This window comes from Marmota monax, unplaced genomic scaffold, assembly GCF_021218885.2.
Source record: "Marmota monax isolate L192 unplaced genomic scaffold, Marmota_monax_Labrador192_F-V1.1 WCK01_AAM20220418_F8-fsc00249, whole genome shotgun sequence".
NCBI lineage: Eukaryota > Metazoa > Chordata > Mammalia > Rodentia > Sciuridae > Marmota > Marmota monax.
In genome coordinates, this window is record NW_026694242.1 from 1,172,501 (window position 1) to 1,192,663 (window position 20,163).

At 54.7% G+C, this 20,163-nt stretch overlaps 1 protein-coding gene across 2 annotated transcripts in view; it reads left to right on the forward strand.

The window, feature by feature from the left end:
- Mgll (monoglyceride lipase) overlaps positions 1-20,163 on the forward strand; it is a 64,852-nt gene that overhangs the window by 11,356 nt on the left and 33,333 nt on the right. For both annotated transcript variants that reach the window (XM_046466923.2, XM_046466922.2), the window contains exon 3: positions 13,196-13,302. In XM_046466923.2, the coding sequence (XP_046322879.1) occupies positions 13,196-13,302 (107 nt within the window). The remainder of the gene's footprint in view (positions 1-13,195; positions 13,303-20,163) is intronic.

The following is a 20,163-nucleotide window of genomic DNA, read 5'->3' on the forward strand; positions in this document are numbered from 1 at the left end:
TGTGAAATGGTCTCAGTTGTGCACATAGCCCAGGGGCTGCTCCTGTGCAGAAGATTCGGGACCATTTTTTCCCTTCCCACGAACACTCTTCTCGCTTCTCCTTTTTATTCCCAATAAATCCCCCATCGTCTATGGCTGTATCCACTTGGCATTTCACCACCCAGATCTGGGAACCATCTGCAGTCTGGGGAGTTCATGTTGTTCTCCTTTCAGGAAAATAAAAAAGAAGGAGAGAAAAAAGCTGATGTTACATAAGATACAGCCCCAGCACATTCTTATGGGAAGGTCGGGGAGCCGCCTCTCCTCCCGCCAAGGCACTCCCTGATTCCAACTGCTCTACCTCCTGTTTCCTGTTTGGTCCTTCATGACACTGCACAGATCCCGTTCTGCCCTGCAGGGTCTTTACACGCAAGCCACCTGTCCACGTGGACTTGTCCCCTGGGTTCTGCGAGGGGCCTCTTCTCAGGTGGTTGGGCCTTGGAGGCAGGATGGGGGAGCGGTCTCCGGAGAACCTTCACCCCCACTCCCTCCTCCCTCCTGTCCAGGATGACTGGTCTGGTTCAGCGGTGGCTCTTTGTCCCTTTTAGAATGGGCCCCTTTCCCCCACTTTGTCGGTCTCAGGTTGTTTCCTTCAGTCACTGCCAATAAAACGGACTCTGGCTGGGTGCGGTGGCCCACGCCTGTCATCCCAGCGGCTCTGGAGGCTGAGGCAGGAGGATCGCAAGGTGGAGGCCAGCCTCAGCCCTGAGCAACTCAGCGAGACCCTGTCTCTAAATAAAATCGAAAAGGGGCTGGGGACGGGGCTCAGTCCACAGATGGCCGACTCCATAGGTCTGAGGTGAGGGCTGAGCAGCTCGTGGTGGGGTCAGGAAGCCCAGAGGGAGCGTCCTCCCACCGACCTCCACCCCCAGCTGCGGGGGACTGGAATCCCAGATCATTTCCCCTTGGTTGTCTGTGCGGCTTGAATCCTCTCCCTTTCCTCTTCACGTTCCAATCTATTTTAAGAGGAAACTTGATCCTCACACACAAGACTCGAGAAACAGTACCCCGCGAGGTGCCACAAATAGAAAGTGACCGCGAGAAGAAAAACAGAGCCCTCGGGTGCCGGATTCCAGCTCCACTTTGGGACTTGCCAAGAAAACCCTGGGCCTGAGGCCTCTCTCTCTCTCTCTGTCCTGAAAACGGACATGGGCCAGGGAGTGAGAGGCAGGGAAGGGAGATCAACGCTGAACCGAGCGGGGAGGCTGAGGCAGGAGGATCGCAAGGTGGAGGCCAGCCTCAGCCCTCAGCAACTCAGAGAGACCCTGTCTCTAAATAAAATACAAAATAGGGCTGGGGACGGGGCTCAGGGGTTAAGTACCCCCCTGGGTTCCCTCCCTGGGATCAAACATAAAAAAAAACAAAAAACAAAGAAGAGTTCAGAAGTCTTTCACCAAAGCCCGGTCAGTCCTTCCAACATCTGGCCTTTAGCTGTCCTATAGCAAAAGCTCTCCATTTAATGGACCAGCCTAAAAGTCACACGGTGCGCTGTCCGAGGACCATTAGTGATTTCCCACAAGGCCAATTCCAGACATCGATCTGGACGCAGCCCCCCAAGGAGCCCTCTGGCTTAAGAACCTGTTTTGGAGGCAGACGAGGCCCTGGCCGACCTCGCAGAGGCCCCCCCCTGAAGAAGTGATGCCTGCTTCCCTCCTGGCCTCTGCACGCACAGAAGGGCTCTTCCCTCCCCGAACAACAACAAATCACTCCTGGGGACTCGTCTCCAAAGCGCAGGGGACTCCATCTGGTCTTGGAAGCTCTCTCTCTCTCTCTCTCTCTCTCTCTCTCTCTCTCTGGTTTCTATAGAAATTCCTAACCTAGTTATGGAGACCGATTCTCCGTCCCCCTCCCCCTGGGAGTGACAGGTTTTTCTGCGCCTCTAGGAGGTCACAGGGGGAGGGGAGCCATTTCCATGTGTGTGACCTGTCACCGACAGACACGTTTGCTGGTCACCCATCCTGCGGCGGCTCGCCCCCTCTCGATGGTGAGTTCGATTTTTCTGAATGTCTAAAAGCTAAATGAAGAGGGATTTTACCCTATGAATCTCCTCAGACATTTATTTTCATGTCCCGGCGATGAAAACATCCAAGATTGTCAAACACACAGTGCATGTCGGGCGCGGTGGCCCACGCCGGTCATCCCAGCGGCTCGGGAGGCTGAGGCAGGAGGATCGCAAGGTGGAGGCCAGCCTCAGCCACTGAGCGAGGCCCTGTCTCTAAATAAAATAGAAAAAGGGGCTGGGGACGGGGCTCAGAGGTCCAGTGTCTCTGAGTTCCATCCCTAGTGACCCTTAAAGGCAGTCTGTGTAGGAAAACTTGTGCATCTGAAGTCACCTCTGAAACTTGGCCCCTGTTTAATGAGTAACTACTTAGTCTGTTTTCTGTTGCTAACCACAGTCCCACAGGTGGCCTACGTCCCGAAGACAAGAGGTTTATTTTGGCTTGCGGCCCTGGTCCAGGGTCAAGGGCCTCCTCTGGTGCAAGCCTTCTTACTACCCATTAGAACGGACGGACGGATGGACGGACGTGAGGATTGTTAAGATCCGTTGTGGCCGGAAGACACACAGCTAAACACAGAGGGGACCGACCTAAGAGCCATTTCCTGTGGTTCAGGAATGACTCACCCGTGGGCCCTGTGCCTGGGGCTCCCCCCCAACCCCCGATCCCCGGGCAGAAAAGCATTTTAATAAGAGACCATCACCATAGCTAGCTTTGCTGTGTGCATCCCATGTCATTTAGTGAGGAAATACAGACGTTCAGAGAGATTCAGACACTCAAACAAAGTCCCAGAGTTGGGGACTAACAGGCCGGCTGCGGTGGTGCGCGCCTGTCATCCCAGCAGCTCAGGAGGCTGAGGCAGGAGGATCGCAAGGTGGAGGCCAGCCTCAGCCACTGAGCGAGGCCCTAAGCCACTCAGGGAGACCCTGTCTCTAAATAAAATAGAAAAAAGGGGCTGGGGACGGGGCTCAGGGGTTCAGCACCCCTGGGTTCAACAGAGAGACCCCAAACCCTAACATCTCCAAGAAGGTAGAGGCTGATTTCTCTCCCGTTTACCAGTCCAGAGGCAAGTAGTTCAGGTTCGTGGGGGCCACCCTGCTCCATAGAGTCCTTCAGGGGATCCAGTTTCCTTCCCTCTGTTTGATTTAGAGACAGGGTCTCCCTGAGCTGCTTAGGGCCTCGCTTGGGCTGAGGCTGGCCTCCAACTTGCGATCCTCCTGCCTCAGCCTCCGAGTCGCTGGGATTCCAAGGCCTGTGCAGTCAGAGTCCAGGTCCGGGGGGGATCTAACCGCGGGCAAATCACCTCCCCTCTTTGAGCCTCGGTTTCCTGCTCTGTAAAATTAGGCGCGAAGGTGACTTACGTCAAAGTGCTCGCCGCGGTTCATTATGTCTCTGCCTAAAGGTTCTCGTGACAAAGATGGGGGGCGTCTCCATGGTAGTGATATGGGGACACTTGTGACCTTGAAGAGATGGGACTTAGAGGGAGGCCCTGAGGTTAAGAACCTAGGTCATGCTGTTTGAAATTGCAACCTCCCAAACCGTTGGGCTTAAATCAACCTTTTTTTCCTTCACCCGTAGCCTACGTCAGGTATTTCGTTATAGTCACAGCGGTCCAATTTGCCTAATACAGAGGCTGTGGTTGGAAAGAGCTCCTGAGACAACTGGGTTCGTCTCTGGATAAGCAGACGCTCTCCAGCTACGAGAATCCCTTTTGGATTCTTCCATGTTTGGGGCCCCTGAAAATTTGCACATTTGTTACATGGTGTCCCCAGCAGATGTATCTGGGCATATATTCAAGGAGGCTGAGGCTACGACCAGTCTTTAAAGGCACCAGATATTTTAAAACGAGAAGCCGGGCGCAGTGGCGCACCTGCCTGTCATCCCAGCAGCTGGGGAGGCTGAGGCAGGAGGATCGCCAGTTGGAGGCCAGCCTCGGCCACTGAGCGAGGCCCTGAGCCACTCAGGGAGACCCTGTCTCTCAATAAAATGCAAAACAGGGCTGGGAAACGGGGCTCGGGGTCAGCACCCCTGGGTTCCATCCCTGGTACCAATAAATAAATTATTGGTAAATAATTCACTAAGTATAGGTTAAATAAATTAATTAAGTCTAGGTTAATTTTTTTTTTTTTTGGTAAAAATAGAGGTTCTGCTGTGCCCAGGTCTCCTGGGGGGATAGTTACGTGGAGTACAGGGGAAAGAGGAATCAGCCAAGGAAAGGTTGGCAGAGAGCCAGCAAGGAATGTTCTAGAAGCTGCGTTGGGAGTGCAGTCCTTGGACCAGTGAGCTCTGGGACAAAGGCAGGCGGGGTCCAGAGAGGAAGGACTTCAGGCTGCTCTGCCCTTCCTGCCTGCGGGCCCTCCCCCGAGACCCCGCAGAGTGCACGGGCTTGGCCCTGGCCCTCCGCTCTGCAGGCTGGAGGAGACCCTGGTGGGGGGCGCAGAGCTGAGTGCCCAGAGAGAGATGTCAGCCGCCCTGATCAACGAGCTGTGAAATGCACCAAGCTGTCTTGTCCCCCTCTTGCACATTTATATGGAAATGCATCTTTGCAAGTGGCTTGTAATTTTCTAGTCGGATAACCTCAGGGCAGGCCTCCCGCTTTGGAATCTGATTATCTCTTCCTGAGGTTCATTGCTCCCAGGAGAGGACCATTCCAGACACCCCGGGGGACGCTCACCCCAGGGAGCCAGCATCTGCCTCAGCAGAGTCGTCTGATGACATGCTTTATGTCCCAATGTGGCCCTGGAATCAGAGGGAACGCGTCTCCCCCCTAACTACAGGCTTGGATGCCACCGCCCCCCTCATTTTGCCCACCGTGAATGCTTCTGAGCCCAACCTTCCTATAAAAGTGTGCAGGGTGGCACACACCTGTCATCCCAGCGGCTCAGGAGGCTGAGGCAGGAGGATCGCAAGGTGGAGGCCGGCCTCAGCCACTTGGAGAGGCCCTCGGCCACTTAGACCTCGAACCCAGGGCCTCGCACCAGGTCAGCAAGCGCTCCACCCCTGAGCCCCAGCCCCAGCCCGGATTTTCTTTTTCTTTTTTCTTTTCTCTAAATGGAGAAAATTGTATTTCTCCATTTTCCTGCCATGAACCCCCCCACCCCATTCCCCGTTTCGAGCGTACATAAATGATGCGTATGTGAGTGGGTGTGCGCGTTTACTTACTATTACACATTTGGAGGTTTGGTGGTGTGATTTCTTCACTTCACAAATGCAACAGACACATGACTCATCCTCCGCAGGATCCTGAGTAGCTATTTAGGGTGATTCTGAACCTTCTTCTTCTTCATCTGGCCTGAAAGATTTGGGGGCAGGAACCCTTACGATGATCACCCGCCTCCAATTCTAATACTGGACCTAGCTTAGCTGTCATTTGAATGAATGAGAAGGAGGTGAGCATTTGCCGGAAATCTGAAGGACACCCTTGATGATCTGGGTAAACATCCTTTTTGTCTTTCTAACTGGATCGGCTCAGATATTTGTTACAGTCACGGAAAATGGACACCACAGCACGGCCCAAAGGTGGCCATTCTGCCACGGGATCCCAGATCTTAAGACATTTAGAAATGTCCCAATAAATTCTCTAAAATAAGAACGGTGTACCTAGGAGGAGTGTGTACGAGTTGACCTCTGAAATGCGTTCCAAGTGTATTAGCTTGTTTTCCGTTGCTATCACAGAATACCCTGAGACGGAGCCATTTATAAAGGAAAAAGGTTTACGTGGGCTCACAGTTCTTGAGGCCCAACAGCATGCTGCTGGCATCATTTATTCTCGGACTCCTGATGGGGAAAAGGAAGGGCAAATCAGACACACGGAGGAGAAAAATCATAGCCGGGTGCAGTAGTGCAGGCCTGTCATCCGCAGCCGCTTAGGAGGCTGGAGGCAGGAGGATTGCAAGTTGGAGGCCAGCCTCAGCAATTTGTGAGGCCCTCTGCAACTCAGCGAGACCCTGTCTCTGAATAAAATAGAAAAAGGGGCTGGGGATGACGGGGCTCAGAGGTTAAGCGCCCCTGGGTTCCATCACTGGTACCCAAAGGGGAAAAAAAAGATAAAATAATAAAATACGCGGGAGGCTAGCCCATTCTGGGTTTGGGGCATTCCATTTTGAAAGGTGGGTTCAGTGACAGAATTCCCCAGGTAACTTTTGCTGTGTTTTGTTTTTTTTTTTAATGCTGGTCATTTCTGTTTTCTTCTTGGAGAAGGCCTCTTTCAAAGATCACCCTGTAAAAGGGAACTAAGATTCGGTGGGTCTCCATCAGAGACGATCAGTCTAACTCCCATGGTGTGTGCAGAGATCTCAACTCTCCCTTCCAGCGACCCAGGGGTCCTGCCTGCTAGCCCACAGGCCTGCAGGGTCCCCTGAGCCTCTGCAGGAGACCAGGCACAGTCCCTCTGCTACACCCAGGCCACCTGCCCTCTGTGGCTTCCCACCCAGCCACCCATCCATCCACCCACCCACCCATCCACCCATCCACCTCCTAGCTGTGTGACCTTAGGCGATCTGGTTGGCCTCTCTGGACCTCATCTGTAAAATGGGGAAAGTGAACCGTCCCCACCTCACGGAGTTGTCGTGAGGTGTCAACGCATCAACTGGTGATAACATTCTGAAACCAAGATCTGTTGAGAGCAAGTGTCACCTGTCCACCTTTGCCTATTATTTATTTAGGGAGGGTACCAGGGATGGAACTCAGGGGCCCTCGACCCCTGAGCCCCATCCCCAGCCCCGTTTTCTATTTTATTTAGAGACGGGGTCTCGCTGAATTGCTTAGCACCTCACTGAATTTCTGAGGCTGGCCTCCACCTTGTGAACCTCCTGCCTCAGCCTCCCAAGCTGCTGGGATTTGGCAGGAGAGTGAAACAAGGGATTTGGCTGAGTGACTGGGATGATTCGGAAACAAGCAAGAACCGAGAACATACCCTGGGAGACTGCAGGAGGAGGCTGTCCTCCTTCCTCCCTCTGGTGACGTTCATGAGGGCCCCCTCTCAAAGCTGCCTGAGAGTAGGAACAGACATTCTGTCTCTCTGGCCAGATAGCATTTCAAAAAAAAAAAAAAAAAGCCCTTCTCGTTTTCCAGATCTTTCCTAACAAAAACAAAGCAGATTTCTTCTTAGGTTTTGCACTCTGTGCTCAGATGTGAGGAACAGACTCCTCGGGGAGCCAAATCCAAAGTTCTGTAGGGAGCAGGAGGGGATCTCAGAGGTACTGTGAACCTGATGGACCCCCCCAGCCCCTGTGATCAGGCCCCAGAAACCCCATTTCACCCAGGAAAAGGAAAACAAAACAAAAACACCCATGAACCTCTAGGAATCAGTTCCTGGGATGGCCACGGGAATGGCCGGAGCTTACCCTTTACACTTTAAAGGCGAGGAAATTGAGACTTAGAGAGGTTGTTAGGTCACTTCAACTTCCGGGAGGCTGAGGCCGGAGGATCGCCATGTAGAGGCCAGCCTCAGCCACTTAGTAAGACCCTAAGCCATTTCTAGAGGCCCGGTCTCAAAATAAAATAGAAAAAAAAAAAAGGGCTGGGGATGGGGCTCCCGGTGGTTAAGCACCCCTGGGTTTGATCCCCAGTGCCACAAAAAAAAAAAAAAAAAAAAAGAGACAGTTGATTTTTTTTTTTTTTTTTTGGATGAGGGAAGAAGAGCCTTATGGTCAGGGTGGAGCAGGGATGAAGTAGCCCTGAAAAGTTCTGCAGCTTATTCATCTCAGGGCTCCAAATGCGCTTTATCGGGAGCGGCTCCACCTCCCAGGGCTGGGAGCCAAGCAGGCCATCTGCTTCTGGGGCTGGGCCTCCCTCCCTCCTCTGAGGCTGGGCCTCCCCCCTGCCCCCACCCCTCCCCCTTGGGTGCAGAAGTTCCAAGAAAAAAAAAAATCTCAGCCTCTTCTGCAACCTGATTTTTTTTTTTTTTGCTGCTGTGGGCATCAAGTTTTCTTGCTGCTGTTGGCTGGGGACACCCCACCCCTAAGAGAGAGCAGGGACCATTTTTTCCCCCAGGCACCTGCTCAGAGCCCCCTCCCCACCCGCCATGTCGGTCCATTGTCTCCTGGTTTGCATTCTGCCACAGAATCCTGGAGAGCCCTCCCCAAGATGAAGTCACCCCAGGTCACCAGCTTCTGCGTTCCAGCCTCTGGGACAGAGAAACAAACCCCGTGATGGGGGGTGGGTGGGCTCTCCATAGTGGCTTCCTGTGCAGGGGCGGGGGGTGACAGGCAGGGACAACCTATAGGTCCACCTCCCTGTCTCCCTGGCCACCACCGTTTCCGGGCTATTTTGGGTACCACGGGTGGCGCCTTGCCAACCCCCCAAAGCACAAACGATTTCCTTTCTCTTTTCACGGCTGTGACAAGCTCCGCCAGGTGGCAAGCGACTTGCCCCCGGGGCGCGTCACTTGCGGTTTGGGCAGACCTTCAGAACAGGTCGCTCTGGTGGCGCTGGGAAGGGAACGTGCCCTGGGGACCCGCACATCTGGGTTTCTTAGTGCACAGTCACGATTGCTCATCTGCAAAAAAGAAGATGTCCCCTGATAGGGGACATTTCCAAGCGGTGACCAACAGCCAGGGGTGAATGTGGGCATTCCACCAGAAAGCCCAGAGCTGGAGGCGGGCTGTCCCTTGTCAATGATGGGGGCCCTGGGGCTGGAGGCAGCCGGAGGGAGAGCGGGTGATGGAGGCTCCACCCACAGCAGGTGTTGGGGGGAGGGGAGCAAGTGGCGACCCCCCGGGGACAGGAGAAGCTGCTGGAAATACCAGAAAGCAGCTGGACTCTGCAAACAGGCTGGCTTCTGGAAGCTTCCTGCCTCTGAGCTTGCCTTTCAAGCCTGGGGGGACCCTCAATGGACACTAATCCCTGGGCCTGGGGGAGGGCTCCTCTGCTCAGTTCTCCTTCAGCTGGGGACATAGCAGTCAACAGGACAGGCAAGATCTCTGCCCTGGGGCGAAACAGGGGGAAGCCCAAACAATCCATCAAAAACTTGTGACTGCATAAATGACTGTACATGGGGACCAACTTAAGTGGTCAGGAAAGCCCTGGCTGAGATGGGCATGATGGCGCACGCCTGTCACCCCAGCAGCTGGAGAGGCTGAGGCAGGAGGATCGCAAGGTGGAGGCCAGCCTCAGCCGCTTAGCAAGGTCCTGAGCCACTCAGCGAGACCCTGTCTCTAAATAAAATGGAAAAAGGGCTGGGGACGGGGCTCCGTGGTGAAGCACCCCTGGGTTCAATCCCTGGCACCAAAAAAAAAAAAAAAAAAAAAATCCTGGCGGAGGCACCCGCAGGGGGAGGGACGAGCTGGAATACCAAGATGGGGGGGCGGGGGCAGAGAGTGGCAAAGGCTCAGCGGGTGCAGAGAGGCTCGCCAGCAGCGAGCTCCAGCCGGCTCCAACCTGCTCATGATGGCAGATCCTGCACATCTCTTCTTGGTGACATCTCATTAATAGCTCCAAACCAGGCCTGGTGGGAGCACTGACACTGCAGTTTGGCAAACACACGGGGACCCCCGCCACCCCCAGTTGTTAAGCATTTAACAGCACATCCCTGATTGGCATATCTAGGCGCCAGAGAGGAGGCTTGGGAGCTCGTGAGCAGGGACGAGGCGGGGAGGGAGGCGATGGAGGATTTCCAGGCGGCCAGGTTTGGTGCAGCTCCTCTGGGGAGTCCCTGGAGGCTTCAAAGCAGAAGGGTAACGTGATTTGATTCCACTTTGCCAGACAGAATCTGCAAAGCAGACTCTGGTCCAGGGAACAAGTAAATGGTGGGAGGGGAGATGGATTGATCAGAACGGGGAGTCCAGGCAAGATCTGAATCCAGGGACTAAGGAAAAAACCACCAGCCGCAGCAGAGATTTAAGACAAGAATGAGTAGAGGGGCTGGCCTGTGGGTCTGAGCATGCGCACTGAGGGCTAGAGGCGGGGCTGGGGTAGCAGGGCGTGGCGGCAGGAGGCGGGGCTAGAATAGCAGGGCGTGGCAGTGGGAGGCGGGGCTGGGGTAGTAGGGTGTGGCAGAGGCGGGGCTGGAGTAGCAGGGCGTGGCAAGGCGGGGCTGGAGCAGTAGGGCGTGGCAGTGGGAGGCGGGACTAGAGTAGCAGGGCGTGGCAGAGGCGGGGCTGTAATAACCAGGAGTGGCAGTGGGAGGCGGGGCTAGAATAGGGCGTGGCAGCGGGAGGCGGGGCTGTAATAGCAGGGTGTGGCAGAGGCAGGGCTGGAGTAGCAGGGTGTGGCAGCTGGAGGCGGGGCTGGAATAGGAGGGCGTGGCAGAGGCGGGGCTGTAATAGCAAGGAGTGGCAGTGGGAGGCGGGGCTAGAATAGGGCGTGGCAGCGGGAGGCGGGGCTGGAATAGGAGGGCGTGGCAGCGGGAGGCGCGGCTGGGGTAGTAGGGTGTGGCAGAGGCGGGGCTGGAGTAGCAGGGCGTGGCAGTGGGAGGCGGGACTGGAATAGCAGGGCGTGGCAGCAGGAGGCGGGGCTAGAATAGCAGGGCTTGGCAGTGGGAGGCGGGGCTGGGGTAGTAGGGTGTGGCAGAGGCGGGGCTGGAGTAGCAGGGCGTGGCAGAGGCGGGGCTGTAATAGCCAGGAGTGGCAGTGGGAGGCGGGGCTAGAATAGGGCGTGGCAGCGGGAGGCGGGGCTGTAATAGCAGGGTGTGGCAGAGGCGGGGCTGGAGTAGCAGGGCGTGGCAGCTGGAGGCGGGGCTGGAATAGGAGGGCGTGGCAGAGGTGGGGCTGTAATAGCAAGGAGTGGCAGTGGGAGGCGGGGCTAGAATAGGGCGTGGCAGCGGGAGGCGGGGCTGGAATAGGAGGGCGTGGCAGAGGGAGGCGGGGCTGGGGTAGTAGGGTGTGGCAGAGGCGGGGCTGGAGTAGCAGGGCGTGGCAGTGGGAGGCGGGACTGGAATAGCAGGGCGTGGCAGCAGGAGGCGGGGCTAGAATAGCAGGGCTTGGCAGTGGGAGGCGGGGCTGGGGTAGTAGGGTGTGGCAGAGGCGGGGCTGGAGTAGCAGGGCGTGGCAGCTGGAGGCGGGGCTGGAATAGGAGGGCGTGGCAGAGGCGGGGCTGTAATAGCAAGGAGTGGCAGTGGGAGGTGGGGCTAGAATAGGGCGTGGCAGCGGGAGGCGGGGCTGGAATAGGAGGGCGTGGCAGAGGCGGGGCTGGAGTAGCTGGGCGTGGCAGCGGGAGGCGGAGCCTGCAGGTGCTGCCGCAGAGCCCACTTGTGCCGAGACAAGGCAAAGCCATATTTGGGGCAACCAGCAGTGGGGCAGCCAGGTCCGTCAGGGAGCTCCCCAAAGCTGCACGCCTCTATGGGTAGAGCCCATGGTCCCCCCTGCATGTCCCCCAGGGAGCTCAGTGGCTCCAGAGTGGCTGTCAGGTTCTCCTGGGGCTGCCTTCTGGCTGCCATTGCGTTCCAGGGAGTAGAAAGGGTGGCTGCAGAGAAAGACCCCCAAGGGTTTCCCCACCTGCTTGAGTGCGGAGTGGATTCTGTCGACAGGCAGTGTCAGGCTTGGTGACGTGTCTGGTGCCATTTCTTGGGGCACCTAAATGCAACCCTGAAGCTCTCTCCTGCCCCATGGTCCCTGACCGCGGTGAGGAGCAGATTTATGGTAAGATCTGGCCTCGTCCTTTGACCTGTTCTGCAGTTAAACTGTAGCATGAGTTAATCCAGCAGCTGCTGCGTTCCCAAAGGATGTTGGAGTGCTTGAACCATCCCTTCCGGAAGCTCAGCCCCTTCAATATGGAAATAATGACTGGTTAGAGGTTCCAGCCCTGTGGACGGCTGGCCCCAGAAACATCCAGAGGGCAGGTGTAATCTGCCCAAAGCAAAATTGAGAGAAGTAGCCGGGCGTCGTGACGCACACCTCTCCTCCCAGCGACCCAGGAGGCTGAGGCAGGAGGATCTCCAGTTGGAGGCCAGCCAGCCTCAGCAGCTTTCAGGAAAGAAAGAACAGGGGGAGACAGATGCTAAAGGTGATTTAGAAACCAAGATAAAATAAAAACACTCCTAAAATAAAATCCGTAGCAGGCAAAACAAACCGGTGCCCTCACCAGTTCATACAACTTGGCCAAAAGGAACGGTAGAAAGGACACAGCATTCTGAGCAAGTTGGTTATGCACTCAACAAACCCAGCACCTGGCTCCTACCTTCACAGAACTGAAGATGAGGAGGCCTCTCTGAGATAAGGTCTGGGTTCTGAGCCCACCCTAGACCTGAAAGCATATCCAGGTGGGGAGATATTCTGAGATACGTTTTTTAACCAATGTGCTGTGTGACCCCGGGCGGGTGGACTTACCGTCTCTGAATTTTGCTCTCCTCTGTAAAGAAGAGAAAGCATTCAGCGACAACGACGACGGGGAGGATTCAAAATCTGCTAGGTGGCATTAACAAGGGAACTGACAGGTAGTCGAGGCTCTTTAAAATAGCAGCTGTGATTATCCATCTCTGGCTCGCCCCCAACCTCACCCCTGACAGTTAGCAGCCAGCGTCTTGAATTCTCTCTGCCTAAAGGGAACTCGAGGTCCCCAGGGATTTTCTGCTAAGAATCCGAGTCTTGAAAATTGGATATTTAAGAATCAAAATTGCCCCCCGCCCAGGGGAGGGGGGGAACCAGTCCCGATGGGAGCCTGCCACGTGCCCGCCCTCTACCTGTGCTATGAATCAGCACAAGTGACATCCACCAGCATCAACTTGCATGTTATCACGGTCTTTTTCCAGGTGAAGAAACAAAGTTTTGCCGGTTGGTACATGGCCTGGGGCTCCCAGGGAGAGGCAGGATCTGGCCTCCGTTTTGGCCCGGCTCTCAAGTCTAATTTTTTTTTTTGGGGGGGGTTGGGGACTGGGGATTGAAATCAGAGGTGCTTAACTACTGAACCACATCCCCAGCACCCCCCCACCCCATTTTAATAGATTTTATTTAGAGGCAGGGTCTGCCTCCCTAAGTTGCTGAGGCTGGCCTCCCTCTTGGGATCCTCCTGCCTCAGCCTCCCCACTGGGATGACAGGTGGGCACCAACATGCTGGGCTCAAAGTCCAGTTTTTTCCCCCCATGTGCCAGGCCCAGCGCTCTGCCACAGAGCCCCAGCCCCACAGCCCCCAGGGTTTGGTCCTGATTCGTTGTGACTCTAGGCGCCGCGGGGGGGGGGGGGTCTCTTGGACTTTGCTAACAGAGTTCCTTCTTCCCTCCTTAGGGCCCTTATGTTTGTGTCCCATGGTGCCGGGGAACACTGTGGCCGCTATGACGAGCTGGCTCAGATGCTGATGGGGCTGGACATACTGGTGTTTGCACATGACCACGGTGAGTGCCCGGGTGGGGCAGGGGAGGCTGGCCACGCGCCGTCGGTCCTACCGCCATCCGCCATCCGTGCTCTTTCTGCATGATGTGACTGTTTCGAAGTTAAGGACATGTTGTCATGTGAGCCGAGAAATAGGTGTGACCAGCACCCCGAGAACTTGCCCCAGGGCCAGTAACCCTCCCTTCCGTCTATCAAGTGCTCTCGTGCAAAATGGGCCCTGGATTTCTCCCAAGGGACTCCCAATGGATGTGGTGAGGCTGTCCAAGTCGTAGGCGCTCAACCCCGGATGAATCCCAAGAGGTTCCCAGAGTATGTTCAGCCAGGAGAACAGAAAACGTCTCAAAAGACCACCTGGGCCCCCCAAAAAACATTAAACAAGTGATCTCAGGGACTCGGGAGGCTGAGGCAGGAGGATCGCAAGGTGGAGGCCAGCCTCAGCCACTGAGCAAGGCCCTGAGCAACTCAGCGAGACCCTGTCTCTAAATAAAACATAAAAAGGGCTGGGGATGGGGCTCCAGGGTGAAGCGCCCCTGGGTTCAATTAACACGATTTGTAACAACACTGATGTCTGTAAATCTGAGGCTGAGTCTAATGGCAGGTACCTCGTGGCTCAAGTGTATCCTAGCATTTGGTTATTTAGGCAGACGTCTTAAAGCACCGGGTTTGTGGGGGGTCAGGCGGTTTCTCAGTATGCTCAGGGAACTGGGGTGCACGCAGCGGTGTTGATAAGCCCGGTCCCCGGCCCTTGTTTATATTTTATTTAGAGACAGGGTCTCCCTGAGTTGCTCAGGGCCTCACTAAGTTGCTGAGGCTGGCCTCCACCTTGCGATCCTCCTGCCTCAGCCTCCCGGGCCTCTAGATTACAGGCATCTATCACCGTGCCCACTGGGACTCCCTTATAACAGACACACTGTCCCAGTAGGCCTGTGTCCTATTCAAGGAGATGTCACCATCACCCATTGAGCTGGACTCTAAATGTTTACCAGGAAGGAACAGAAAGGAGAAGGAGTCCCCAGCCTGGAGGCTTGGGATCTCTCAGGAACCCCTTTTGGACATTTGTGTGTGGGGGGGTGGAATCAACTGCTTTCAGGCTTGGAACCGGAGAGGGCCACCAGGGTCCTCTGGGGGGGGGGCGTGTCTGAAGAGGGGATCCCAGGCAGGACCTGGTGAGGGAGAGAGGCGGGGACCGGGAAGTGGAGGACAGCGGTCCACCTCTGCAAGGGTGTGAAGGCCAGCAGTTTTGGGGTTTCCTGTGACACTCTAAACATAGCCCAGGGGAAACCGGGGCTCATGTGCCCCCGTCCCCGGGGCCTTCCAGCTGCTGATGGTGACTCACTGGAAACCCCTGGTCTTCCATGCATGCAGACGGGCCGGGGTGACGGGAGAGATGGGAGGGAGGGCGTGCGGGTCCTACGCAGGGGAGAGCCTCAGAGGCTGCAGCCACAGAGGCTGAATCCCAGAACACGGTCATTACAGCTACGCCCAGCAGCCGTTTTGGCCCAAAATATCACCCTTCCCGGAAGAATCCGCCTGTCTGCCCAACACGGCAGGTTTTAAAATAGATTTGCTGCTGGGGTTGCAGCTCAGTGGCAGGGCACCTGCTCAGCCTGGGCAAGGCCCTGGGCTCCATCCCCAGCACCACAGAGAATAAAACGAAACCAAAAAAAACTCATAAACATACACTAGCTGCCGGGTGCAGGAGCTCACGCCTGTCATTCCAGTGGCTGGGGAGGCTGAGGCAGGAGGATGGCAAGGTGGAGGCTGACCTCAGCCATTTAGCAAGACCCTAGGCAGCTCAGGGAGACCCTGTCTCTAAATAAAATAGAAAAAGGGCTGGGGACGGGGCTCAGGGGTGAAGGATCCCTGGGTTCAATTTCAGGGACCAAAAATAAAATAAAAATAAATAAATTAAAAGTGTGCTTGCGGAGGCCACAGAGCGTTCCCTTTATTTACCAAGTATAAAGACGCCCTCCTCCACTATCAGTGAGCTGATTGTGTGCAAATATCTGAGGGAAAGTGCTAAAGAGAGATGTGTGTGTGTGTCTCTGTGTGAGTGTGTGTGTGAGCGTGTGTGAGGTATGTGCAAGTCTGAGAGTGTGAGTAATGTGAGTGTGTGTGAGTGTGAGTAATGTGTGAGTGTGCATGTGTATGAGTCTGAGTGTGTGTGTGAATGTGAGTAATGTGGTGTGTGAGTGTGCCTGTGTATGAGTGTGTGAGTGCATGTGAGTGCGTCTGAGAGTGTGAGTGCATGAGTGCGTGTGAATGTGAGTGCGTGTGAATGTAAGTGTGTGTATGAGTGTGTGTGTGTGCATGCATGAGTGTGAGTGTGTGCATGAATGTGAGTGCGTGTAAGTGCATGTGAGTATGAGTGTGAGTGTGTGTGAGTGAGTATGAGTGTGTGTGTGAGAACAAGTGTGTGAGCGTGCATGAGTGTGAGTGCGTGAGTGTCTGAGTATGAGTGTGTGTGCATGCATGAATGTGAGTGTGTGTGAGAGTGAGTGTATGTGTGAGTGTGTGAGAGTGTGTGGGTCTGTGTGCATGAGTGTGAGTGTGTGTGCATGAGTGTGTGAGTGTGTATGAGTATGCGTGTGTGGGTGTGTGTGAGTGTGTGCATGAGTGTGTGGTGTGTGTGTTGAGTGCATGTGACTGTGAGTGTGTGAATGTGTGTGATTGTGTGCATGAGTGTGTGAGTGTGAGTGTGTATGAGTATGCGTGTGTGGGTGTGTGCATGAGTGTGTGTGAGTGTGACTGTGTGTGTTATTGTGTGCATGAGTGTGTGAGTGTGAGTGCATGTGTGTGTGATCGTGTGCATGAGTGTGTGAGTGTGTGTGTGAGTCTGAGTGTGTATGAGTATGCGTGTGTGGGTGTGTGTGCATGAGTGTGTGGTGTGTGTGTGTGCATGAGTGTGTGTTGAGTGCATGTGAGTGTCAGTGTGTGAATGTGTGTGATTGTGTGCATGAGTGTGTGAGTGTGTATGAGTATGCGTGTGTGGGTGTGTGCATGAGTGTGTGTGTGTGACTGTGTGTGTTATTGTGTGCATGAGTGTGTGAGTGCATGTGTGTGTGATCGTGTGCATGAGTGTGTGAGTGTGTGTGAGTCTGAGTGTGTATGAGTATGCGTGTGTGGGTGTGTGTGCATGAGTGTGTGGTGTGTGTGAGTGTGTGCATGAGTGTGTGTTGAGTGCATGTGAGTGTCAGTGTGTGAATGTGTGTGATTGTGTGCATGAGTGTGTGAGTGTGAGTGTGCATGAGTATGCGTGTGTGGGTGTGTGCATGAGTGTGTGTGAGTGTGACTGTGTGTGTTATTGTGTGCATGAGTGTGTGAGTGTGAGTGCATGTGAGTGTGTGAATGTGTGTGTGATCGTGTGCATGAGTGTGTGAGTGTGTGTGTGTGAGTCTGAGTGTGTATGAGTATGCGTGTGTGGGTGTGTGTGCATGAGTGTGTGTGTGAGTGAGTGTGAGTGTGCGTGGTCTGTTCTTTCTCTGTAACTCAGGAGCAGGGAGAGGCGGCAGCTGCCAGGCGTGTCTGGGGGCGGCCCCGAGGTGCGGTCTCCCCGAGGCCGGGGTCCCACGTGGACAGAGAAAGAATATTTAGAAGGTTCGGGGGACGGAAGCCGCGCTGCGCTGCAGGGGGACAGATTTGAGTCCAGGTTCCTTGAGGGATGCGGTTCCAAAATAGATCACCACCCGTTTTACAAGGAATGTGTTTTTGTGGGAAATGTTTGAAAAAATGTGTGGACAATTTTTTTTTTGGCTTAATAACTATGAGAGAGACACAGAGTGAGTGGCCCTCCAAGGGTTCCGCTCACGGGGCCACCTCTGGGCTTGGGTGGCCGTGAGCTTGAGACAGGTCTAGCGGAATGGAATGCGCCGTGGTTCCCATGCCCTGCCGTCTGCTGTCCCCTTCCCCTTTACCCTCCTCCTCTTCTTCCTCACCAATTTTTTCTTTATTTTATAGCAGAGTGACCTTGGGCACTCAGTGGGGAAGGACATTGCTTTTCTTTTGGGAAGTTGCCAAAGGCGGAAGAGAGGGTCTGGGTGGAGGTTGCTGCTGGGAAATAGTCCTTTACTGAGTGATTTCGTGGCGTCGAGAGCAAAGTTCACATCTGTCATCCCAGCACCTCAGGAGGCCGAGGCAGGAGGATGGCAAGGTGGAGGCCAGCCTCAGCCACTTAGTGAGGCCCTCAGCCACTCAGCAACAGCCTGTCTCTGAATAAAATATTTTAAAAAAGCAGGCTGAGGATGTGGTCATTGGTAAAGTCCCCCTGGGTTCAATCCCCTATATGGATTTGCTCTGGTTTGGATCTAGAATGTTCTTCCAAGGCCCGTGGATTAGAAACTTGGTCCTCAGTTTGGCACTATTGGAAGGGGATATCTCCTTTAAGGGGCAGGGCCTAATGGGAGATTTTAGGTCATTGGGGTCATGCCCTCAAAGGAAATTATGGGGTACTTCTTCTCTTCCTCTGTCTCTCTTGTCCTGGCCATGAAGTGAGTAGCTTTCCTCCACGACACACTCCCCACTATGATGTGGTCTTTGAGACTTGGTCACAGTCCCAAAGCAAAAGGATCCACCACCAACCACGGATGGCAAGGCCAAATGAACCTTTCCTCTTTATAAGTTGATTTTTCTCATCCGTTGTGTTACAGTACGGGAAAGCTGACTGATGCAGTATTTAACAGCTACTTATTACTGCCCATGACACACACTGGAAATTCTTGGAACTCTTATTTCCTAATACCTGAAACCTGCCTCGATCGAATAACGTCATCGACTTCATTCTGCGACCATACTGTACACGTCTCTCATTTTATTTGTCTCGGGAATTCAAATGGGTAGCTTCAGAATGTCTTGGGGGATCCTTTTTTTCTGTCTTATGGGAACAGAATCCCCCCCCCAGGGCTCTCATTTCTCAAGGAATCTGTTCATGGTTCCTTCAAGAAACATGGATTGAGTAGTATCGTCCTCGGGGTTTTCACGGTGGAATAGAGAAAGGAACGAGTCAGGGTTGGGAACCTCGATGTAAAGTTCAGCTCCAAATGGGGTTTTTGGACGTTTTGCCCGTCAGGAACGGTCCGAAATTCTACAACGGCTCCCTGGATGAGTGTCTGGGACACAGTCTTTGTAACCTTGAGGAACCAAACTCAGTCTTCCCACCTGCAGCAAGAGAAGAATCAAAGTCTCTTCCTGTCTCTTAGGGTCAAATAGGGCTGGGGACAGAGCACGCATGAGGCTCTGGGTTTTGTTTTATCCCTAGGATTGTAAAAAAAATAAAAATAAAAAATAAAAAATATATATATATATAAAGGAATTAAATAGCCGGGCGTGGTGGGGCACACCTGTCATCCCAGGGGCTCTGGAGGCTGAGGCAGGAGGATGGAAATGGAGGCCAGCCTCAGCCACTTAGCGAGGCCCTAAGCAGCTCACTGAGACCCTGTCTCTAAAATAAAATAGAAAAAGGGCTGGGGACGGGGCTCCGTGGGTTAAGCACCCCCTGGGTTCCATCCCCAGCACCCACCCCCCAAAAAAGGGAAGAAGTAGGGTGTGTGCTGGCTTCACGTACCCACGTCCCTTGCAGATGCCACATGTCCATGCGGGGCTCCTGCTGAAACCTGGCGGTGGCTCCGGGGAAGAGTCTATTTTGCCAGCCAGAGTCTTTCTGAAGTGGGAGCTCCAACAGCATGTGACCAGGACACGCCAGCCCACCGAGCACTAAAAATAGACGGTGGCGGTGCTGCCAACTGTCAGGGCCAGCCGGAGAGCAGTCGGGGAGAGCGGGGCAGAACGGCTCCCAGCAGGGTCCCCTTGGAAAAAGGAGCCATCAGCTGGCCCCACGAGGCTTCCTCCTGAAGCCTCTGTGGCCATTTCCAAATGGCCACCGGCTGGGAAATAAGATGTGACCCGTGTCCCCTTCTGGTGACACCCTTTCTCAAGGCCTCCACGGCTTTAATTTCAGTTCTGCAGGTCGCTTCCCAGTCAGGTAGAGCCACTGGCTTTATTTGGCAGAGGAGAGCGCACACCCATCACCCCAGCAGCTCGGGAGGCTGAGGCAGGAGGATCGCAAGTTGGAGGCCAGCCTCAGCCACTGAGCAAGGCCCTGAGCAACTCAGCGAGACCCTGTCTCTAAATAAAATATGAAAAGGGGCTGGGGACGGGGCTCAGGGGTGGAGCACCCCAGGGTTCAATCCCCAGGACAACCCCCCCCCAAAAAAAAAGTAGCTTCTGTGACCAGTGTCCTCAGGGTCCCCATGACTGCTACCCTGTTCTGGAAGCGGCAGTGATGGCTTGTGCCTGTAGCAGGAGAAACACCTGGAGAGACCAGTCCTTCACAGCATCTCGCCGCACCCCCTGTGCAAGCGGGCACCCCCAAGTCAGTGGCTCTGGGAAGCAGAGCATCATGGGAGGACTGGCCTGGCCCGTGGCATCTGCAAAGTCAGGAGCCTCCCTCCAACCCACCCCCCACCCCGTGCTGATCTGCACTGCGCAGACTCGCTGCTCCGCACCGCGCAGACTCACTGACCTGCACCGAGCCACCTCGCACTTAATAGCTGCTCAACTAACGCTCAAGTTCAGCCTTGGCCCGCGGGGGTCTAACTTTGAACTGGAGGGTGGGCCCCATGGAAGAGGAACCCACGGTGCTTCCCCCACTGGGGAAATGCGTCATTTTGATGCCAGTTCTGTTTCCATGGATTGTTGCCTTCAAACCTTGGAGAAATACAGCCAGGCTGGCGATGGAAGCTAGCTCAGAGATGCCAAGTAACTAGCCCAAGGCAACACAGCCATTAGATAGCAAGGCGAGACTCAACCCCCCCACCCCAACCCTTTCTCCTTGCTTGTGACAGAGTCTGACCAGAAAACTCCTCCCT